Here is a 25,365-nt window from a genome sequence, read left to right as displayed (position 1 = left end):
CTCTATGCCACTCTACTCCACTCTATGACACTCCACTCTATCCTACTCCACTCTACTCCACTCTACGACACTCCATGACACTCTAATCCACTCTACGCCACTCCACTCTAAGACACATTACTCCACACCACTCTACGACACTTCAATCTATGCTATTCAACTTTACGACACCCTATGCAACTTCATTCTAGGTTACACTACTCATCTCTATGACATGCCACTCTACGATAGTCCACTCTATCGCATTCTACAACACTCCACTCTTCTACACTCTATGCCATGCTAAGCCACTCCACTACATCCCAAGCCACTTTGCACCACTCTATGAAACTCCACTCTGTGCCACTCCACTCTACGACACTCTACTCCACTCTAGGGTACTCCACTCTATGATATTGCACTCTACTCCTCTCTATGACACTCTTGTGCCCCTCCACTCTACACCCCTCCACTCTTTGCTCCTCCATTTTACGACACTCTAAACTAAGCCACTTACCATGCTCTATGCCACTCCACACCATTCACTCCATGCTACTCTTCTCCACTCCACTCCATGCTACTCTACCCCATTCTACAACTCTTTACTCCACTCTACAACACTTTATTCCACTGTACATCACAGAATGCCAGTCCACTCTACTCCACTCCACTCCACTCCATGGCAATTCACTACAAGACACTCCACTCAATTTTACTCCACTCTATGCCACTTTATGCCACTCTGCGATGCTCCACTCCATGACACTCTACTCCACTCGACACCACTGTACAACACTGCTCCACTCTACGGCACAACACTCTGCTGTACTCTACGCCCCACTACTCTAAGCCCCCTCCACACTACAAAATTCCACTTTACAACACATTCTATGCCACCCTACTCTGCTTTACACCTCCCTACTCTACTCCACTCTACGCCACTCCAGACTACTCCATGACCACTCTATGATCCTCCATTCCATTCTGTGATACTTCACTCTACGCCACGCCACTCCACTCCACTCCACTCTGTGAACTCCCTTTTACTCCACAACACTCTATTCCACTCTGTGCCACTCTACGACACTCTATCATATGCCCTTCCACTCTATGGCTTTCTACTCTACTCTTCGCCCCTCCAGTCTATGTCCCCTCCACTATACGACACCCTACTCCACTCTATGCCACTCCACTCTATGCAACTCCCTCTATGCCACTCTAAACCACTTTATTCCACTCTATGCCACTCTACTGCACTACACTCTGCTGTATGACACACTACTCCTCTACTCCCCTCTACTTCACTTCACTCTACACCCCTCAGTCTACCACTACAAGCAAAAGTTACAAATATTATATAAAATAAATTAATAAATACATTTATAAACAATAATTATTTAAAAGGACCGAATATTAACAAACATAAAAATTATTTAAAACATAAATGTATTTCTTTTATTTCCTACTCTATACCACCACACCAATAAAAAAATGCAAAAGTTTTATTTACATGTATTTCCATAATTAACATAATTAATGATCAATTAAAAACATATTATTAATTAAAAAATAAACATTCATTGAATACATGCTTTAACACTATAATATCCACAACACACACCTAAAATTATTTACACAATTACATAAGAATTTCCAATTCATTAATTTAAATTAATTAACAACTAATTATTAATTCATCAGTTAAAAATACATTATTTCCCACCATTTACACCTATAAACACCACAACACACCTAAAACTAATTACACAATGACATAATTAATTACTGATTAATTATTTTAAATTATTAACAACTAATTATGAATTCATCAATTAAAAATAAATTACTTCCCATCCTTCCCACCATATACACCTATAAACACCACAACACACACCTAAAATTAATTACACAATGACCATAATGAATTACTAATTAATTAATTAACATTAATTAACAACCAATTATTAATTCATCAATCAAAAATAAATTTCTTCTTACCCTACCCACCATTTACACCTATAAACACCACAACACACACCTAAAACTAATTACACAATAGACATAATTAATTACTAATTAATTATTTAAAATTAATTAACAACTAATCATTAATTCGGCAATTAAAAATAAATTACTTCCTACCCTTCCCACCATTTACACCTATAAACACCACAACATACACATAAAACTAATTACACAATGATCATAATTAATTGCCAATTAATGAAAATTAATTACCAACAAATGATTAATTAATTAATAATACATTACTTTACATATTTAACACTAAAGCATCACAATTAAACAAATATTACTAAATAAAAAATATTCAATAAATGTAATATAAATAAATTACTTCCCACCCTATTCCCCTATAAACCCACAACCCGTTAAGGAACCAAAAAACGCAAAATTCAAATAAAAAAACAACTAATAACAACTTAAAATAATCAATACATTTTATATAATTAAATTACTTCCTACCCTTTTCCCCTATAAACCCGCAACACGCTACAGAACTAAAAATGCTAAATTCTAATAAAAAATTATAACTACTAAAATTTTAACACATATAAAAATACAAACAATCTTATACAAAAAAACATACATCACCTACATATAAAATATATACTAACATACATAACATTAATAAAAAATCGATATTTTTAACAACTATATTTTTGCAAACGATATTTAACACTTCGATATTTTAAACATCGATAATACTTACCTAAAATCGATATTCTTGACCACGATATTTTGTCTATCTATATTTCTGACCCACAATATTTTTACCACGACATTTGTGCAAGTCAATATATTTGCATCGATATTCTGTCTCGGCACCCTACACCACTTACTCCGCAACACTCCACTCTACTTCACTCTATTCTACTTCGCAACACTCCACTCCACTTTACTCCACTATACTCCAAAACACTCCCCTCTACAACAGCACATGACACTCCTCTCCACTCTACACCCCTCCACAACCCCCCACTCCACTCTACGCCAACCCATGACACTCTACGCCACTCAACTCTACATCACTCCACAACCCTCACACAACTTTTCGCCAGCCCACCACACTCTACGCCACTTCACGCTACTTTCCTCTATGCCACTATCATTTACTCATGCTGAACAGCAGCCACACTGATGTACAACATAGCTAAAACACATTGGCAAAGCCAATAGCTGTTGCATAGGTGAGACCTATTGGCTTTGCTCATGCTTGTTTTTTTTTTACTGTTAAACTCCCCCAGCAACCCCACCCGACAGACGCAGCACTACAGAGAGAAGAGCTGAAGAGATGTGCTATATAAACTCACATATTTTCAGCCAGTGCCTTAACCAACTGAGCTATCTTACCAGCACATGAGCTTTGCTTACAAATGGAGCCTACGAGATTGCTCATTGCTTCAATGTCACTGCTGCGGTATCTTCCGGTCCTCTAATGCTCATGGGCTTAATTCCTGCTGAGGGCAACTCAGCATTTTACAAATCTATGCATGATAAAACGTTGAGCATTGGCTTGGGTCATTTAAACACATTCTGTTTAAAGTGCTTTAAAACAGCGAGAGCATGTAAAAACAATTAGACATGTGCATGTGAATTAATACATGTACGTATCGTGAAAAGGGGCTGAAAAGTAGAGTGCTTCTTTGTCTAATGTGTATGTATAAGTATTTTTTTTTATATGTATAAAGTACGACGTAGTTGGCTCGAAAGCAACTTGGCCTGCGATCTAGTTATCCAATGCTAACGGTCTGTGAGATGTACACAAGAAGGGGGGTCACAGATATGATTTCAAGGTTTTCCAGAATTCTGGCAAATTCGTTTCCCCCCCCTGAAGATATAAGCAGCATGTCCTACAAACAGGCTGCAGCTAATGAAGAGGATCTGCCTCATATTTAAAGATGGGGATCGGCGGAAGTTGTTTGATCAGAAGATCGTAAGTTTGGGGTGTGGTGGTAAAGTGATTTGTTATTGGTTCATGGAATTGGACCATTGACGCAAGGTCCACCGTGACGTGATCGCACCAAGAGAGACCCAGCAAAACCAGGGATGTCAATAAACGTGACCTGAGTACCGTACTTAATTTGTTTAAAAGAAATTACATACAGGTGCCTAAAGGTTTGTTGGAAGCTAACTGCTGAGTGATGGATACCAAAGCTTCCAAGTCTTGTTTCTACCTCATGCCTATTTCTTCCACTACCCTACGCTTTGTGTCTCTTTATATCCCTCTTGTGGGGTCTTTTCATCCCTGCTTTCTCTCCAGGTCACGGCTTTCCTATATTTCTTGACCTCCTTTTTTTTTCTCTCTCTCACTCTTGCTTTGGGTCAAAGTCTAATGACGAAAAATAAGTCCTGGTGCCCAAAATAAGGGCTGGTTCCTACACGTCCTCCTCCTTACCAGTTCACTTGGAGGCCAGGTGGGATATCCTATAGAGAACTGCCAGATTTTGTTTGTAAGACCCTCACCCACCCTCACCCTGTTAGTCGTCTGCTTCATCATCGGGCCTCATTATGGTACTTACAGACCTGGATGTGCTCAGCCATATTCCAAGGAGCACTTTAAAAATATTTGAGGCTGGATCTTTAGGATGAAAAGAACTTAGTGGCACCCCAATATCCCTTTATTGCTGAGTGTCCTGTGGTATGATTAAAACATACTAGGAGGTGTTGATGGGAATTGTTAGCCTTATACCCTCATCTGAGTCAACATGTTTCAAACTATATTAATAGCCACACAGGGACCTGGTTTTTCGCGTTGAAGAGAAAACTTCAGGTTGACATCCTTAGCTACTGCGTTGACTTGATGTGCGAATGGTAGCTCAGCGTCAAAGAGAAATCAGAAACACAGATATTGAAAAGAAGGAAAGAATGGCATGACCCCTTGGTGTATACAAGTGACACCAATTGTAAGGGATAACCAATACTTTCTTTCTGGCTATGGTTGGAAAGAAAGTATTGGATCCAAGACAATGCAGGTCAAGAATCACCTGTCCAGCTTTCTACATGATTCAATAGGATTCTGTGATTCACCGCTTCATAGACAGCAGAGAGATGGAGAAATATTAGGGCTGTTTTTCTAAATCCATTGAGTGGAATGGTTCATCTCTAGAGATGGACAGATCAGGTTCAGTGCCCTTTTGAAGGCATGCACCCAGACTGGTGATGGTGAAAAAGTTAATTCAGTCCCATGCATTATTGAAGCCATCTAGTATATTACCTTGCTATGAAATTTCAGGCCTATGGAAGGTAGAATATTGGAAATAGGCAGGCTATTTAGGTGTCTGTTGCTTTTAGAAGGGGAGTGATGATTGGTAGTTTAAAATGGCAGGTGACAACTCCTTTTGGTACTGATGCATTTTTGCGAAGGCCAGATGTCTCCAAGTAAGGGAAGCCGGACCGGTGGGCATAGCTTTATGGGTAAATTATATGCCTCTGTCTGGCGGGCTAGTGTCAGAATCTCCTCTGTCTCCAACAGTCTGAATGTGTAGAAAGCGGATTGTAGTTGAGCTGGGGAGATGTGTGGATAATAAAATATGGTACCTGATTGTTGGAGATGGAGTCACAGATATTTTTCTTTTGGATTTGAAATTTACAGCTTCTGTTTTTCACACGGGCTGTTCTTTACAGTTTCTAGTAGAGGCCACATTTACTAGATGCAAAAGTTTTTCTTTATGGCTATCGAGGGCGTTACATATGCGTTTTGCAAAGTGGAAATTTCAGCTCTCTTGGTGCTACTGTCATGATAGCCTGTCTTAAGCCTCTTGCATTTGAGATCATCATCTTTTGTCATTGATTTCTGCCATTGCACCCCAGGTTGGGCTGGGTATTTTCACACAGCTAGATCTCTGTTGACCTATTTTAAGGTAAATTGGATACCCTCTTTGATTTTCTAGTTTGTGATGGGGCCAACATACCAAGATCTCTTTTTTTCCACTGGGGGTTATCTGACAGGACCTATCCGAAACCCTATTGCTTGTGTTTGAGAGCCTCAGGTCTACAGGGCAACCACAACTAATAGAGAGCATCTACGCCGTGCTAATAAATGCAATACCAGACTGCTGCCTAGGGTGTTGTGAGCATGCGAAAAGCAAATGCGATACTTTTGCTATTTTAGATGGAAGGAAGAAAATACCCCAGCACCAGCTCTGCAAGAAAGCTTTCTTAAAGCAGAGCTGCTTTGTGTAACAGACTGCCGGATATTTTTCAATATCCATTTTATCTCCTCCAGCAGACCACCTAAAGACCCCTGGGATTGAGAAATGAAAAAACGCCTTGCAATCCAATACCAGTAAGCTTATGCTTACTGATATTGGATAACAGGTTAACAGTAGCCACATTTGTAAGTTTTCTCTACAGGGCGCATGTGCTGTCAGTGAAAGAAATTGTTTTAAAAGCTTAAAAACAACTTCGAGCCCTTCCATTACTTACCAATACTTACTACTGGTTTGCTTCCACGTCATTCTTGTTTCCTTGCTCCTTACTGGTCATACCTCCTGCTTCATGCCTGCTGCTCGCCTTCTCCTGCATTCTTCTTGGGGCCTCTGTCCCTGCTGTCAAGCACGGACCTATCACAGCTTCCTGCTTGGAGCCAGTGCCATTCCACTGGCTGAATGCTGGGCCGGGTACTTTTTTAAAAACTTTGTGCAGTGCACTCTATAAGAGTGCATGGAACCGTACACACTCTCTGCCTCCTGGCGTCTCCCTGCAGCTTCCTTTTGTTGCTTCACCCAACCACACCTTCCTCCTGGTGTCCGTTGTTTGTTCACCCACCCCTTAGCAAATTTAACAAGAAAATAAAAAGTGCTATGACGCGGTCAACACTGGCCGCGTCATAGCGTTTGAGTTTTTTATACTGTAAGCCATATTGTACAGCAGCCTGCGCTTCTGTGCAATATACATAGTAAAGAAAAAAAGTGCTATGACCCAGTCAACGCTGTCCGCATCATAATGCTTTTAATGCTCGGTGGACTAAAAGGCCCATCCAGCCTTGACCAATAGATGCCAAAAACACTTAGATTTTTGGGCTTCCATTTGTCTCATTAATTGCTTATACATTGGAAAGGGTGAGCTGTCTCACCACAGATTGGAAATGATTATAAATCGCCCCTAAAATTTGAAAAAGATTATCAGTTTCTACTCTGTGGGTAGTCTCTCCAGTATTAAAATTGGGGTTTTTCAGGCATATTTTCTCCAATTAGTGCTTTCTTGGCAGGCCTAAAAGGTTACTGTATTGGTTGAGAATTAACACGTGCCGTGTTTCTGTGGTGCCTTTCTCAAACAAGCATTTGCAAGGCAATAGGTCTCGCATTTGTGAGAGTTAGAGCTATTGGCGTTGGAAATGAAAATGTCTTTTATCTATTTGTTTTGGAGTTTAGTGGATGTATGAAGGCTGCGAAGTCTAACAGCATGCAAAGATATGTAGACCCTGTTCGTTGCAAGCTATCTTTTCAGAACAAAAATGTTTACACATAAGCAACCACGGGACTTATTAACTACTTTAATTTATGAGGCCGGTGGAAATGGCAATTTATTATGTTCTCTCAAAAAAATTGCAGCAAACCTTTAGATTGATGTTAAAGTTAATCAAACCAAACAGATTACAAACCCAAATAAATAGGGTTCTGGCTCAATTGAAGCCTTATATGAGTGAGTGTCTGCCGCAATGTTGTATTAATGCGAAGATATTCAGATAAAGAAGAGAATTTGGCAAGCAGTCAAATGAAGTGTGCAGAATGAGTTAGAATCCATTTAACAGGGCACAATTATTATGATTGTGGCAGCAGTAGATGACGCCTCTCACATCATTAAGGAAGAGTGTGCATTTTACTCTAAATGAACCTCCCATTTCCTAAATCCCCTTTCTCCTTTCTAAATTTGTTCATACCACCAAAATTGCGCAGGGTTCAGTGACGGCCAGTGTAGGGCGTTTTACCGGGGCGGTGACGTGGCGCACAGGAGGGGCAGGGTGGGGGGTTGCAAAATGCGGCAAACGGCCGATTTCAGGTAAGTTACGAAAAAAATTAATAAAACGAATTTCGTTGCGCGCGCTGCACCGTATTTGGCGATGCAGCGCGCGCAACGAAATTCGTTTTATTAATTTTTTTCGTAACTTACCTGAACTCTGCCGTATGCCGCATTTTGCAACCCCCCACCCTGCCCCTCCTCTGCGCCACGTCACCGCCCTGGTAAAACGCCCTACACGGGCCGTCACTGCAGCCACGGCAGCTCATAGCGAAGTTTACTCGCAGCAGCATCGTGGGCAACACTACTGCTCTCTCGTATGTTTCACTGAGAACATGTGTAATGCTAATAATTAGTTATTAGTGACCTGTAAGATGTGAAGTGCAATGTTGTATACTAGCAGGGGGGTTTGGGGGCTGGCAAACACATATGAGGAGCGTGGGGAACAAAGAATGTGCAGCGGAAGGAGGATGGTAGGATGGGTGTTGTACGGTCTAGTGTCTCGTTCCCTCTGTGTTGCGTGACGCCCCGTCCAATCGGGACGGGCGGCTCCGTGACGCGGAGGGGGGTGGAGACACTCGACGGAGAGCGTTGGCGGCGAGCGGACATCGCCGCTCCTCGTGGGCCATATTATCGGACTTACATGTTGTAATTCTATGGAATAAAGCTACACGCTGTCATTATCATCTACCAGTGTCCTCCCTGTTATTCCTGGCACTACAAATGGCGACGAGGGTTCCGGAAGCTGGGCCCACGAGTGTCTCTCCATGCCCTCCTGTTGTTGCTGATTGAAGCGGAGTCCTCCCACGTGGGCGTCTGCTGCTGAAGTCCGTCCCTGCTGCATCTAGTGCCTGCCTTGCTGCCTGTCTCGCCTGCCTCCTCGCCTCGTGCTTCTGCCTGTTGCTGCTGTCTCCGGCCCTGAGTGCCAGGTACTTTCTCTTGCTGTGGGGTCTCGCCTGGCGGTGTCTGCGCCTTGCTTGATCCTCACTCCTCGTGCTTACGTACTGTCAAGGCTTTGGTCCTGCTGTTGCGTGGGTGAGCCCGCCGTCCACGCCACGCGTACCGGGCACGCTCAAAATGGCGCACGGAGGCAACATTTGTGTCCCGCCTCTCTTCTTGGAGGTTCCCGGCAAGCCATGCATGAAGTGGAAAAGCTGGTTGAGGGCTTTCGAGAACTATATTGTTTCCATTGATGGCACGGGGTACTCGGCAGAGCGGAAGAAGGCGCTGCTGTTCGGACTGCTGGGGAAGGCTGGGCAAGAGGTCTTCGACAGTTTGCCTGTGTTCGTGAATCCGCCTGGTGTTACCACTCAGCTCAACGCGTTCCAGGAGGCGGTGAGGAGGTTGGAGCTGCAGTATGCTGAAGAGACCAACATCATGGTGGGGCGCCACAAGTTCGCGCTTAGGAAGCAGGAAGAGGGGGAGTCTATCGAGGAATACATTGCCTGCTTGCGCGTTCTGGCCCAAGACTGTGAATTTGCGGGCATGACGGACACTTACATCAGAGACCAGGTGGTGTTCTACTGCCACTCCAAGAAAGTGCAGGAACGATTACTGACATGCCGCGATCCTACGCTTCAGGAGGTGGTGGCCATTGCGAAGGCCATCGAGAGATCCCTGGTGTCCGCTGAGGAACTTGCCAAGACTAGCCACGCTACCAATGTGTTTTATGTGCAGGACAGGAGCAAATCCGCCCAGAAGCCTCCTGACAGAGGGGCGAATGATAAAGGGGCGGGTAGGAAGCCGCTCGCTTGCTTCAGGTGCGGAGCGCTGGATCACCTGGCGGACAGTAAGGCTTGCCCTGCGCTTGGCAGGAAATGTACTAAGTGCAAGAGGGTGGGCCACTTTGCTGCTGTATGCAAGACCAGGAAGCCTGCTAGCAGTGTGAAAGTGAGTTCTGTGAGCGAAGGTGATCTCGAGGCGCTTGGGGATATAGTGCTCTCAATTGATGCTGAGGATGGGCGAGTGAAGGGGCCCATAGGCTCCGTAATGATCGGCTCTGTTGAGCTTCCGTTCACTGCTGATTCAGGTTCCCCTATTACCCTGATTTCCGACACCACGTTTGATGCGATGTGGCACGATGTGCAATTGCGGGTGACGGATGTAAACCCGAAAGCGTTTGGGGAGCAGGATATAGTGATGAAGGGGTACTTTTCCGATACCCTCACTTTCAAGGGGAGGGCCATCAATACCAAGATTTACGTGGCCGAGAAAGGGAGAAGCCTTGTGGGATGGAAGGATCTGGCAAAGTTGGGAGTGATGCTAATCCCGGGGGCAGCGGACCCCATTGTCCTCAGAGCTGACTAGGTCAATTCTATTCAGGCGGACGATGAACCGGGTGGGTTGTCCGGAGTTCTTGCAAAATTCAGCTCGGTCTTCGCAAATGAAGTAGGATGTGTGAAGGGCTTCGTGCACGACATTCAGCTGAAGAAGGGGGCGATGCCAATCAAGCACAAGGTCAGGACTGTGCCCCTGTCTGTCAGGGCGGAACTCAAGTCTGTGCTGGACAAGTTGGAGAATGAAGGGGTGATTGAAGGTGCCGGTGCTTCGGAATGGGTGTCCGCGATTGTCGTATCGAAGAAGAAAAGATCTGGAGACATCCGGCTATGCGTGGACCTACGTTCCCTCAATAACAGCATCCTGGTCAATTGTCACCCGCTGCCCAACATTCAGGACATTTTGGCGTCGACGTCCGGGTCCCGATTCTTTACCCTGATTGATCTGAAGTCCGCGTACCACCAGGTCTGCCTCACCGAAGGCTCTAAGAAGCTGACCACGTTTGTCACTCCGTTTGGGGCGTACAGGTATGTCCGGCTGCCTTTCGGACTCGCCTCTGCGTCGGGGGTGTTTCAAAAGTTGATGGATCTGTTGTTCTGTGACATGGAGGGGGTTGAAGCGTTCCAGGACGATATCTTGATTCGCACTAAGGACGAAGCGGAGCACCTGGTGGTGTTGGGCAAGGTGTTGGAGGTTCTGCGTGAGAAGGGGATGACAGTCTCCAAGGACAAGTGCAAATTTATGGAATCCAAGATCGAATACTTGGGGCATGTCTTGACCCCGGATGGGATTGCTCCTAAAGACCTAAAGAGGACCTGGTGAAGGCGATCAGAGAAGCTCCGTGCCCTGGCGACAAGGACGCACTGCGGTCTTTCCTGGGGCTCAGTGAGTACTATTCGAAGTTCCTGCAGGGGTACGCGACCACGGTGGAGCCACTGAGGGCCTTGCTGAGGAAGAATGTCAAATACGTGTGGGCAGCGGAGCAGGACGCGGCGTTCGAGGCCGTCAAGAGGGGTATCGCAGAGGCTCCGGTGCTGCAGCCTTACAACAAGGACTTGCGGAATGTGGTCACGGTCGATGCAAGTGCAAAGGGCATTGGGGCGGTTTTCTGCCAGTTCCACGGGCAGAAGGAGAATACCATCGCCTTCATATCCCGCTCGTTGAGCGATGCCGAGAAGCACTACAGCACCATTGAGCCCGAGACGCTCGCCTGCGTTTGGGCGGTGGAGAAACTGAAGAACTACTTGTGGGGCAAGGTGTTCGAGATCGTCACGGATCACAAGCCCCTGATCTACATGATGGCCGGCGAGGGCCGTGGTAATGGGAAGGCCAGTTCGCGGCTGCTGCGCCTACTGTCCAAGCTGCAGGAATACCACTTTACGATCAGGCACATCAAGGGTGGCCTCAACTGCAGGGCGGATTGCCTGTCCCGCCTACCCGTGATAGGGGACGATGGTGGGTCCCTGGACGATACGGAGTGTGTGGTGGCGCTGGTGGATGCCACGACGATGTGCGAAGGTTCCATATCTGAAGAAGAGTGGCTCGCTTCTCAGGAGAAGGACGTGGTTCTCCGCACCGTGATGGGCCACATGACATCCTATTGGCCTCCCGTGCGGAATCTACACGGTTCCCTCCGGAGCTTCCAGCAGGTGAGTGCGGAACTCACCCTCGAGAATGGCTTCTTGAAACGGCATGAGCTGTTCGTCCCTCCGGAAGGTCTCAGGGGCAAACTGATAAGGATTGCCCACAAAGGTCACCCTGGCGGCACCGCGACCAAGAATCTATTGAAAATGTACTACTGGTGGCCGGGGATGTCCAGCGACGTCTGCGACTTCATAGACAGGTGCGAGCAGTGTCTGAAGGCGGGCAAGCATTGGAAGACCAGCAGAGGGGAGCTGCAGAGGGTGGAGATTCCGGCTGGCCCATGGAGCAAGGTCGCCATCGACTTCGCGGGCCCGTTTTCACTGCTGCCGGAGGACTGCAGATTTCTCATCGTGATCACCGACTATTACTCCAAGTGGATACAGTACAAGTTCGTCCGAGAGGTTACCACGGACCGGGTGATTCAAGTGCTACGAAAAGTCTTCGCTCAAGAAGGGCAACCGAAGGTCATGGTATCTGATAACGGCACCCAGCTGGAATCCAAGAAGATGATGGATTTTCTCGCCCACTCGGGGATCAAGCAGGAAAAGACCCCATTGTACAGCCCGAAGAGCAATGGGCAGGTGGAGAGAATGAACAGGTTCCTCAAAGAGGGAATCCAGCTAGCCCTTGCGTCCAATTTGGATGTAAAGATGTTTCTCGCGGACAAGGTGCACACTTACCACAACACTCCAAATGCCGTTACAGGCCACACGCCTTTCTATTTGATGAGGGGGAGACGGTGCACCAGTGAGCTTACCCCCAAATACAACGAGTGGTATGATGTACGAGAAGACACGGAGGGTGTACATGAGAAGACGCTGAGAGTCAGGGAGCGAATCATGGCTAAGCAAGAGTGTGCAAAAAAGTACGCTGATACCGTGAATAGAGCCAAAGCAAAGGAGGTGGAACAGGGAGATTGGGTCCTAGTAAAGAAGCCGCATAAGGTGATGAAGGGGGAGTCAGTCTTTCAAACTCCTGTACGTGTGCGGGAGGTCACGAAAGGGGCAGTGTGTTTGGAAAGTGGAGGATGGAGAAGCAAAGATGACATCGTCAAGCTCAAAGCAGGCCAGGAAAACATCATTATGAATGGAGGCCGTGCGAGTGGGCCCAGGAATGACGATAGTGTACCTGAGTGGCAAGAGTACGAGGTTGTGAGCAGGAGTGAACGGGCGGATAATGGTTGGTTGCACACCCCGCCTGTTGACAGAGCTAGCAGAGGAGAATCAGCATGTCATGAGGAGGTGCGAGTTGAGACAAGTGGTGCCGGTGGGCGTGGTGGAACGAAGTCCGTGCGAGAGTGCGAAGGCAACCAGGGTGTCCAGGAGGGTACCAGATATAGTAGCACGCCATGCGCCGAGGGGCAACCTCGGTTTGTGACTCCTAGGAGGCCTACCAGATCTGTTAGGGCGCCCAAGCGCTTTGAAGACTTTGTTATGACATGATTAATGTTTTGCTGTTATATTGTTGAAGGGGAGATGTTGTACGGTCTAGTGTCTCGTTCCCTCTGTGTCGCGTGACGCCCCGTCCAATCGGGACGGGCGGCTCCGTGACGCGGAGGGGGGTGGAGACACTCGACGGAGAGCGTTGGCGGCGAGCGGACATCGCCGCTCCTCGTGGGCCATATTATCGGACTTACATGTTGTAATTCTATGGAATAAAGCTACACGCTGTCATTATCATCTACCAGTGTCCTCCCTGTTATTCCTGGCACTACAATGGGTTAAGAGAAAGGAGGGGGTAGAGTGATAAAATGTTGGACAACCCAGTGGCTAAACTGTTAGCAGAAGAAATAAATCTGAGTGTACAGTTGAAGGTTTGCATGCGTGAGGCTTGCAAATATAACTCTTAGCAGTCCTAGTTTTAAATAATTGGCACCTTTAGGCTGCCATAAGCCTGTGACATTTCAAGGTGCATCGGCTCCCATACTCCAGTAACGAGAGGATTTAAATATCAGGGTAGTCCTCCCTCTGTACGCTTAAGCACATTCCTACCCTTTCCTGTAGACTGCAGTCCCCATGGTGCCATCTGACTGTGTATGTGAAAGTGAAAATAAGCGGCCCTAAGTTTTGCCTGGGAGGCAGAGCTTGCTAATATAGGGAAAGGTGCGAAGATAAGGAGGAAGGCTTATGATAAAGCGGAAGGGCGAAGCACAACGTACAATCCTTTAGTGAACAGTAATTTACATAATGCAGGCGTGCAGCAGCACGTTTACCTTTTGCCTGTTTCAGAGGTGCTGTGTGTACTCTACTGTGTTCTTATATTAGCCATAGTATTTACTGCATTTCCTTGGTATTTCCAAACATGGGTTTTATCAGCCCCGCAATACAAATTAATTTATTTGTGCTACACTATGTTAACTTCTGTAGCAATGAATGCACGCAATGTATCACAGCTTGCATCTTAGTAAGCAAAGCAAGGAGCCCGTGCGTGCAGCAATTCTTGGGACAGGAGTGTTTATTACAGCCCGTTACCTGAGGAGGCGATTACGCAAAATGCTCTTAAGTAACCCCGCAGAAATGACACAGGGGAGACAGAGAGACAGAAAACAACGAGGGTGATCTTTTGCTTTCTGGGCAGGTTTCCACCTCTTTCGGCTTGCATAAATTGCATTGGTGTTTATCGTGAGGCCCTCTTGCGGTGATGGCGCTCACTCCGTGGTCAAGATGCACTGCCACAGAGCTTCCCTTTATCTCTTTACACTTTTGGCTCGGCTGGTGGTGCTGGCTGTGCCCGGCTGCCGGATACGCTCGGCGCCGCTCCAAAGGCGGAAATGGACAGAAGGGGGGACCGGTGTCAACAGCCGTACATGAGGCTGTGCTGCAGTGACAGCTACTGCCTTCAACTTTGCAGGGCAAATTACTCAAGCGCCGATAGCTGAGAGCCGGAGACGCACAGAACACGCTTCATTACTGTTATCACATGTGCGCAGAACCGAGCCCAACTTGGAGACACCCAGTCGCCCACAAGAGCGCCGAGCTGGAATGCAGCATCGAGAGGTTATGCACTGGCTACAGTACGGGTGAAGCGCAGCCGAAGAGCGTTTTAGAACGGATGCGGCAGATCCGTGTCCACGCAGGAACCTGGGAAAGTAAAAGCGCACCATGCGCGCGTTCTGGTAAAACGCCGGCGAGCCGTACACTTGCACGCAGGAACCTAAGAAAGTGAAAGCGCACCATGTGCGCGTTCTGCTGAAACGCCGGCGAGCCGTACACGTGCACATTGCCTGTCAGGGCACGTGCACATCTCCTGTCGCCGTTCCAAAGTGAAATCGACAACAAGAGATCCCCAATTTTTTTTCCAAAAACAACTTTAGTGGATGTTGTAGTGATTGGTTTTTATTAGTAGTCCAGTTTGCATCTGCTCATTTCCTTGTATAAACACACATTACCTTGTTTAATTTACAGTGCACTACTGAGGAATCCCTTTTTCCAATCTGACCATAAGGAAATGCCAGTATCAATCCCCCCTTAATGATGTGGACTGTCAAACAGACGTTGAAAGGTGATTATATCATTATGGATGTTTAAGACCTCGGTTAACTTTCAAGATTACGCGGAGCCCCTATCTGCTGTCTTATCTGTATTATTGAAATTCAATCCTCATCAAAGGAGGATTTCAGCCTGTGAAAACTGATGGGAGCCCGTTGTGACTTCTGAACCGGCCGCTTCCTTCGACATGTTAAAAAAGCAAGTGTTTAGATTATAATTTCGAGCATCTGACTGTCTCGTGCTTTAGGATCCTATCAGAATTCAGCAGAAATAAGTTTACTTGTAGACATAAAAACCCGGACAGTACATGTGAATGCCTCGCAAAATGCAGGGGACCATTGTAGATTAATTTTAGTTTTAAGGCAACACAGATGCCACTTCCAACACCCTTCCACACTGCAGTCAGGTACCAAGAGGTGCCCATGGACGTACACAGGACCTGTTTTATTTACTGTGGCCGTTCTATGCATGTTTACTCCCCTGTTGTTGCCTGTGTGTGCAAGGCACTAGCCTGGCCCAAGAACAAGGACTCAGGTGAAGAGGTCGGACCTGCGGCAGTCTGTTTTCGTTTGGAAACGTGCACGAGGCAGTCTTTAACAACATATAGAGGCGTGTTCCTGGGTTCATAGCTCCCTTTGACTCTTGGCTACGTACCTAGTTATATTACAGCGTCCTCTGGGCTCAACCAATCTTTAACAGTGGAAAATGCTCAACTCTTGGCTTTCTCAGATGCCGCACTTTGCAGTAGTTGCTATTGTCCGCTGAAGGCGAACTCACACAAGCACCTATTGCATCGTGTTTATGCTTCAAGGCCTTTGTAGTAATGTTATCCGAATGTCAGCAACGTCTCCATTTCCTGGTTCACAAAAGGAACAAATGAAATGCGTGTACGGCAATCATCCAATTAGGACGCCTTTATTACAGTAACGCGTGTTAAGGAAGACAAATATGGACTCCTACTAATAGGTATTCATTATATATGCATATACATTTAAAGGGAACAGAAAACTGAGGCTAACTGAAGCAATTCAGACTGAGGCCCAGTACTAGGTTTGTTTCCGGTACACTGGAACGTGTCAAGTGTGCGGGTTGCCCAGTGCAGTACTATTTTCAAATTAATTTTGGTGCTTGCTGCTTAGTGATTAAAACAACTGAACAAATCACTAAACTATTAAAATACAACAAACAGGCATGGTTAAACTCTGACTCCGGGCATACGAGATGCCAATCTATTCCTGTGTGACAAAGCAGGGGGTGCTGATAGTCTGGGCTCTTAAACGCACCGGGCAGCACATAATGTTTCCGTCTTAGGGCGCACATTTGTAACCGAGAGGAGGTGCTCTCCCGAGCCTCTGGTCTCAGCAGCAGAGCAAACCGTGCCGGGTGCAGAGGGAGGGATGTGAAGCTGGCCGCAGGGTGTACAGTTCCCCTCACCCTGAGTATCGCAAGAAAAATCAAGGAACCCCTGCAAAATGTAACGACGAGCTCCGGAGTATCCCAAATCTCACAGCTATTCGCTGGCATTGGCCAGAAAGGGAGCCCCATGAAGGATTGCCTCCATGTCACGCCCAGCCCATCCTCAGAAAGTCGATAAAGGCAGGGGTAGCGCTCAATTCGCTCAAAGGTGTGCCTACAACTAAACTGACATAATATAAATACGTCACTCGGCTTGTAACTGACCCTTTTGTAAAGGCGAACCACAAAAAGCGGCCCGTCTATACAACTAAACTGACATAATATAAAGACATCACTCGGCCTATAACCGACCCTTTTGTAAAGGCGAACCACAATAACCGGCCTGTCCATTTTAATTTTCGTTGTCACTTGAACACCACCCACCATAGAGAGGGAGCAAAACACGGGAAGAGTGATCGAGGGTAAGAGAGGAAATAAAGTGGTAAAAGAGGTAAAGAGAGAAAGCAAGGTGTAAGCCGAGAAGAAATGAGCCCTTACCTGCCTCTCAGTCTCGGAGACCATGTCTGTGTCCAGCATCAGCGGGTCCATGTGAGGGTTGAAAATAGGCAGCCGGCACTGGCACAGATCTCCAGCGGGCAGTGATGCTGCCTCAGAGGGCCCCACCAAGAGCACATAGGACATGGATACGGCATCCACCGAGCAGAAAGACGAAGCTGGCAGTGCAGCCTTTAGATGTAAGGAGAAAGGCGTGCGCGTGTTGTGCTGTAACGCCGGAGGAAGGGAGGGAAAGCGAAAGCATGCCATGCGTGCATTGATGGAGCCGAGCCATACACGTGCACATCTCCTGTCCTCCGTACGCACACAACTGCTGTCTCCTATGCTAACGCCGTCAGCCCTACGCGTGCACATCTCCTGTCTTGCCTACGCGTGCACATGTCCTGTCCCCCTTCGGCACAGAAAGCGGCAACAATAGATCTCGCCAAGCCGAGCAGCGCATGTACTGCGTCACTAGGCGAGACCTAAAAAGACAAAATAGGGGGTGGTGCAGAAGTATAGGGCTACATAACTCGAAACACTTTTTTACATTCATGTTACATGTTGCTCTTAGAGAGAGGTTACCGATATCGCTACTAAACAAAGCTCTACCGGAGGACCTCCCAATGCCTCTGCTTACGTTTCAGGAGAAATGGGGAGAAAAGACGATCCAGACACTTACAGCTACAGAGTGGAAGAAAGTACACGGGGTGTGCAGACAGTGTCATCAAATGCCCGATTTAAATTGATACAATATAACTACTTACATCAACTATACCTCACTCCAAAAACCGTACACATTATCTACCCATCAAAAGAGGCGAGGTGCTCGTGCTGCGGGGAAGAAGAGGCTGACTTTGTGCATGGGGCGTGGGACTGTCGGGCCATAATACCATTCTGGCAAGAGGTTGTGGAGGGATTCAATGGGGCCACTGGATGGACAACTCAGCTTGATATTAGACAGGTGCTGCAGGGGCTGCTCCCGACTCTGAAGGGGAAGAAACTCAGTCTGGAGTTCATGTCCCAAGGGCTGGTGCTGGCTAAACACCATATCGCGATCCCACGGTTAGCACCCAAACTTCTGGGTTTCAAGTACTGACTAAGAGACATCGCAGAGTGAGCAATAGCAGAGGAAATACACATGAAAAAGACTAGGAGGAACAACAAGGTAGAGGATGATCTGCGAGCAGGGGCAACTATTTTGACAGCATTGAGGGAACCAGATGCCTTACCACCTTGATAGGGCAAACAACCTTTACATTGCAGTCATTAGACCCCCATGCCTTTACAACCCAGTCGTTACAATGACGCTTTGTTACAACGCAATGCCATTACTACGCAAGTCATTACATCGACTTGCAGGAGATGGCCCTCTAATATAAGGAATAGTACAATTTACTATTCCAACACCTTCCCTACTGTTGCGTAGGCTGGAGTTGGAATAGTAAATTATACGTTCCTAATGTTACGGCGCCCTCTACTGCAAGTCGATGTAATAACTTGCGTAGTAATGGTATCGCGTTGTAACAACGTGGTCGTTACAACGACCGTGTTGTTACCTACCGCATAGTAAAAGCACGCGTTGTAACGTGCTATATTCCTTGAGAGTACCAGAAGAGGGAGGGATGCTGGAGCAAAAGTGGTGAAGGTTGGATTTACAGCTTGAGATGGAGAGGGGAAAAACCTAGACTTGACACCTCTGGCAAAGGCAGAGGCCCAGTTAAACCATCCAAGGGAGACTGTGGAGTATTGCACTGCCCCTGGTCATGTTCGGAGTGTGAGTAGTTGATGACCCCATGGATGGTCTCTAATGCAGGATAGAGTGATAATGGAGCAGTAGATGGGGGGTTGGGGAGTACTGTTTCGCCCTTTACTATTCTATTGTTTGTTGTCTTTCAAGAAACTGTATATGGTATTAAGAAGAAAGTATAGTGCTGAAATTGAAATGTATGCTATGGGAAACTCAAAAAAGACATTATACAAAAAATTTGTATGTGTTCTTATTTTTATTTTGACGAGCATCACTATTATAAATACATGTTAACAAGCATTGTGCAACTTGCGGTTGTACAGAACCAAACAGGCCTTAATTTGTGCTGGTGTCTGTAGATGTTGGACGCCAGGACTTATTTTTCATCACCAGACTTTGACCTGTAGCAAGAGCGAAAAATGCTATAAGGCAGACCAACCAGGATTTAATGATTTCGCGATTTGCAAAAACATAGCGAAATCAGCACTTTTGTAAATGTTTACAAAAGGGCCTGCAAAATTTGTGTTAAAAAAAAATGGGGTTCACCTTCTATTTACTGGCCTTGCACTCGCCTGAACCAGTAAAGGGAGGTTGAGCAACAGGCTAGCTAGCAGCAGAGGTGTTAACATCCCCTGTTGCCTGCCTTTGAAATGCACAGAGCCCCCTCTTGTGCAGGTAGCCAGGGCCCACCTCACATGTTTAAGGTTGCCACCTGTGGACTCTGCAGGCCCTCGAAAGGCACTCTTGCCCTCCACCCTTCCCACTCTGTCTCCTGTTAACCCCTAACCTACTTCCAAAGATCTTTATTTTGCATTTTTTATATGTCCCCAACCCCCGTTGTCTTCCCCAATCTCTCCCCCCACCCCAACCCAGCCCTGGCTGCCCTGCAACCTAACCGCAGGCTGTCTGATGTCAGAAAGAGCAGGTTTCATATTGTAGTCTGTTCTCTTTGGCATCCGGCATCCGCCATCCTTCAGTTCGAAGCGCTGTGCCGCTGATTACTCTGCAAGTTTACAGAGAATATGACTCATTACAATGCATAGTAATACAACGCGTGCCATTACAACAACATGCCATTACATCGCATACTTTTACCATGCATATTCCTTTACCACGCATGCCATTACAACGCAAAGGCATGCGTGGTAAAGGTATACTCAAGGTAAAAGTAAGAAAGGTAAGTGACACTACACTGCCCCCCAGTCCTAACCCTACCCTGCATGACCCTCCGACACTACGCTAAACCCTAAAATACTACCCTACACTACACAAACACCACAACACTACCCTAAAACACTACCACAGCACGTCCCTCCCCTGACCCCCAGTCTGGTCCCTACACTGTAACTCTACCCTGCACGACCCCCCAACACTACCCTCAACCCTAAAACACTACCCTACACTACACAAACACCACAACACTATCCTAAACCCTAAAACACTACCCCAGCACGTCCCTCCCCCGACCCCCAGTCTGGTCCCTACACTCAAACACTACCCTGCACGACCCCCCCCCGACACTACCCTAAACCCTAAAACACTACCCTACACTACACAAACACCACAACACTACCCTAAACCCATAAACACTACCCCAGCACGACCCTCCACCGCCCCCCAGTCCGGTCCCTCCACTGAAACACTACCCTGCACGACCCCCGACACTACCCTAAACCCTAAAACACTACCCTACACTAAACAAACACCACAACACTACCCTAAACCCATAAACACTACCCCAGCACGTCCCTCCACCCCCAGTCCGGTCCCTACACTGAAACACTACCCTGCACGACCCCCCAACACTACCCTCAACCCTAAAACACTACCCTACACTACACAAACCCCACAATAATACCCTAAACCCTAAAACACTACCCCAGCATGACCCTCCCCGCACCCCAGTCCAGTCCCTACACTGAAACACTACCGCCAGCATGACCCACTCCCTACCCCCAATCACCCTTACCGCTCTCTCCTCGTGGTTCCTCTCTCCTGGTTCCAGCGTCTTCTAAGGGACGGTGCATGTCATTGTGAGGAAACGGAAGAGCCTCAGTTTCCTCACAACGATGTGGATAGCCATTACATTGCATGCGGTGTAAAAGCGCATGCGATGTAAAGGTATGCATAGTAATGGTTACACGTTGTTACATCGCATGCGTTGTAACGCATGCGATGTAATAACTTGCGGTGAAACAGCCGCGTTGTAATGGCTGTTCACCTTTTACAGACTGAGACATAGCACAGTCTCCAGCAGTGGCAGAGCACATGCCTTGCGGCAGTTTTGTAGCAGGCACATTTTTGCCCACCGCAAAAACTAAGAGGTTTTGAGCTGCAAATGTTGCCTTTTTGGACAGAAAAAATGCTACTTAAAGCTGCAAAATCCTGGGGGAGTCTGTAAAAGGGAGAAAGAAGGAGGAAGGGAAAGATGGGAAAACAGTGAGAAAGGGAAAAAGCAGAGGTGAAAAACACCGGCAAAAGTGAAATGAAGAGTTAGGAAGTGTTGCGTGAAAAAATAGGCAATTAGGCGGACTCAATAGGCATTCTTGGTGTTTAGACACAACAGCATTGAGCAGCGCCGGAGGCGAGCCTCTAAGAACCGCTGTGGGCCCTGCACTTCATTATTATTATTATGTTTTTAATGAGCACTGCAGATGGAATAAATAAACCTATCCACAAGCACCTCCACGCTCAGCACAAAAAAAGCCTTCCTGCTAGAGCTCCTCATACTTACAGTCTTTGCCATTGTGTATCCACGTCACAGGCTACGACTAACTTGAAAAACAACAGACGTGGGAGTTTGTCAATGTTTCTTGTCGCATGAGTCACCGGCTCTTTGTGCCCTGCACGGGCGGTGCAGGAACGTTTACTGTAGAGTTTTCATTGTACCCTAATGAGGCGATCGGGGAATGGAAGACATTACTCGAAAACAGTGAGCGTCCAGAGACGGGAGGATCTTTCACTAGAGATAAATGCCTGCTTCTAGCTGTCCCCTTTGCTCCCATCCCTAAAAGTCATTCCGGAGACTTAAGGTGATTCATATTCACAGGAGTGATTTTTCTTTCTCTTCCTGTAGTGCGTTTTTTGTTGAAAAACAACGTGGACCCGGACCTCTGCAACGAAGATGGACTGACTGCGCTGCATCAGGTGAGACCTACAGGGGATAGACACTCTGCACTGCAGCAGGTGAGACGCACCTGGGGGTAGGCCGCCTGCTCGGTGTTGTATTGTCCTGTGTCTGTGTTGTTTGATTAATCGTTCGTTTTTATTATTTGGAATGCACGATTGACTTTTCCTGGTTTTGATTGGTATTCACGCACCTAAATACAGGGAGTATGAGTCGCTTCCCCCGCAATGGGAAATAACATAGAGACGGGAATGCTGGGCCCAGACTCACATGTGTTTCCCCCTTCTGGGCAAGTAAGGGAATGACATCCACACCCATTTTCCATATTCTTGGAGCAGGTGGTGAAGGAGTGCAGAGGCCAGTTTGAGGGGCTGTGGTGTGGATGGTGTGTGAAGGGTGTGGACAGAGAAGGCGAGGGGCGACCTGGTGGAGTGTTTGCTGATCTCACCTTTGCACAGTAGGAGGGCAAACACTGCACTAAGGTTCAGCGCCAAGGTCCCCGGGCCAGGGATTACGGAGCCTGGTATATGCAGATCCAGTAAATTCAGGCCCAGATACTCTCGGCAAGCTGGAATAGCCCATCACAGGCATAGGCGTCCGCAATAGGTGGCGCTTGCCCCCCCACCCCTGCATCCTGGATTTTCTTTTTAATTATACCCCACCTGAAAATAATTCTGTGGACGCCCATGATCGCAGGGTACTTACCAGAGAGACCTCTTCTGGCCACTTTTGATTCAGGCCTTAGTCGTCTCTGGCAACCCTGACGCAGGCATCGGAAAAACAAATGACTAAAATGCAGGCCGCTGGTATTGGCGTGTCTGGTCATGAGAGAGAGTACCTGGATTTAGGGGATTTATAGTCGAAAGAGGACACTTAGCAAATGTGGCAGTTGTGGGCTTGAAGCACCTGTGAATACTTAAGATGTATCTGGAGCAAGACACCCTAAATAGTTGGGAGGATAAGGAGAGGCAAATAATGGGCTCAAATCCACACCTTTTTACCATCTTCTTGGAGTAGGTGGCAAATGAGGGCAATTTGAGAGCTGTAGTGTGGATGGTGGCTCACAGCCCCGCCTGCTGCAATTGCCAGCACCCGCCAGCAAAAGGTGTCTCTCACCAGGTAGCACTCCACAGAGCTCTCCACGCAATCCAAGCCAGTCATGTTGCCTCAACCAATGCTTTCAGGTAATGTTGTGGATTTTGTGTTAAGAGATTGCTCAGGCCAAGAGCCAATGAGTATTTCCAGGGGCTAGTTGGGGCACTCTATTTTAAAGTCATAGGGCTATTGTTGCAGTTGTATTCTGTGCTTGTTGGGAGTCTGTCAACTTAGCACTCTGGAAGGCCAATTTAAGGTCATTGGCATACTATAGTGAGAAGAAACAAGGGTGTGGATGACTTTGTGGAAACGAAACAGTTCAGCATTGGGAGTATGGTGTGGTCCTCTATGGATGGTATCTTTTCTCAGAAAGGAGTGGGACTATATCCCTCTAGACATGTGTAACGCCTGCGATGAATGGTGCGCTCCAGTGCGAATGCGACTGGCTGGCTGGTAGGTGCAGCGGCCCTTCGGCTCGTGAAGAATGACTTCCAGTTGCCCGGTGCTGGGGCATGGGAGGGTGGAATTGCGGCTTCACCAGGGGGAGTCTGATTTGACGCGCACTACACAGTTTACTAAAGATTTCAAATGCGATCTTGATTTATGGATGTCTTGTGTTATTGCTATTTGATGTGATGCTCTTTGCCACCTCTGTACTGCTTTCTACTGCCATCTGAACCCATTGTAATAACTTGCTTATGATGTATGGTCGCTCACTTTTTTCATAAATAAAGTTAAAAAAAAAAAAAAAAAAAAAGAAAGGAGTGGGACTAGTATTGGTGCTCTGCATGGACTAGACCGGGGATTGGCAAGTGCTGAGTCTGTGGTGAAGGTCAAGAAAACATTGCAAATGGGAGATCTGCAAGAGAGGCTGACAAGGGTGGGTTTTACGAAGAGCGACAGGAGGGTGGGTTATATTGAAAACTGCGAGGGAGAGTTTATGAGGTTGTTAAAGGTTTGTGCAGGCAATGGCATGCTTTCTCTAGCCAAGTAACCAGGTAAGGCTGATGGAGGGATTTAGGTGTCTCAGATCCCATTTAGTGGGCCACCAGGAAGACAGGGATGACTGACCCCCAAACGTGGGGGTTCAGATTGTTTGCCACTGGTATCATGTGGTCTAGCCTCCTGTGTCTCTGAAAACTTTGCCAAGTACACCTCTTCTGCACTTGACTCATCAGGCAGTAAGGGTGAGCAGTAACCGGCTTCTCAAAGAGGTAGTGGACAAAAGCTGAGAACTCAACAGCCAACCAACAGACATAATTGCGTATTATCCAGCTCAGAGCTCATCACTTAGTTAAAAAAAGTACTGTAATATAACAGAAAAATGAAATACTACACAATTCAGCAGAGCAGTAAGGTACAAGACTGAATTCTTATCTGCGATCCTCATTCAATCAATCAATCAATCAATCAGTGATACTTGTAGAGCGTGCTACATACCCGTAGGGGGTCTCAAGGCGCTGGGGGGGGGGGGGGGGGTGCCGCTACTGCTCGAACAGCCAGGTCTTCAGCTTCTTCCTGAAGGAGAGGTGGTCTTGGGTCAGGCGCAGGTCGGTCGGGAGGGAGTTCCAGGTCTTGGCGGCCAGGTAGGAGAAGGACCTTCCTCCTGTAGTCGCTCTTCGGATGTGGGGGACGGCGGCGAGGGCGTGGTTGGCTGATCGGAGGTGGCGTTTGGGAGCGTAGAAGTTGACTCGGCTGTTGAGGTAGCTCGGGCCTTGGTCGTGTAGGGCCTTGTGTGCGTGGGTGAGGAGGCGGAAGGTGATTCTTTTGTTGACGGGGAGCCAGTGAAGGTCTCTCAGATGTCCGGAGATGTGGCTGGTTCGTGGGATGTCGAGGATGAGTCTGGCTGAGGCGTTCTGGATCCGCTGGAGTCTCTTCTGGAGCTTGGCGGTGGTACCGGCGTAGAGGGCGTTGCCGTAGTCCAGTCGGCTGGTGACGAGGGCCTGGGTGACGGTCTTCCTGGTCTCGGTGGGGATCCACCAGAAGATCTTCCGTAGCATGCGTAGGATGTTGAAGCACGCCGAGGAGACGTTGTTGACTTGCCTGGTCATGGAGAGGGAGGAGTCCAGGATGAA

General features: G+C 47.3%; 1 protein-coding gene across 3 annotated transcripts in view; it reads left to right on the top strand.

Annotated features, from left to right (window-relative positions):
- PPP1R16B (protein phosphatase 1 regulatory subunit 16B) overlaps positions 1-25,365 on the top strand; it is a 422,185-nt gene that overhangs the window by 208,492 nt on the left and 188,328 nt on the right. For 2 of the 3 annotated variants that reach the window (XM_085619118.1, XM_085619119.1), the window contains exon 3: positions 22,145-22,215. In XM_085619118.1, the coding sequence (XP_085475244.1) occupies positions 22,145-22,215 (71 nt within the window). Of the gene's footprint in view, positions 1-22,144; positions 22,255-25,365 lie in introns of all 3 variants that reach the window. The other variant, XM_085619117.1, reaches the window with a different exon arrangement.

Source organism: Triturus cristatus, chromosome 7 (genome assembly GCF_964204655.1).
Source record: "Triturus cristatus chromosome 7, aTriCri1.1, whole genome shotgun sequence".
NCBI lineage: Eukaryota > Metazoa > Chordata > Amphibia > Caudata > Salamandridae > Triturus > Triturus cristatus.
The sequence above is the reverse complement of the archived record's forward strand: the minus strand, read 5'-3'. Positions and strand labels throughout refer to the sequence as shown.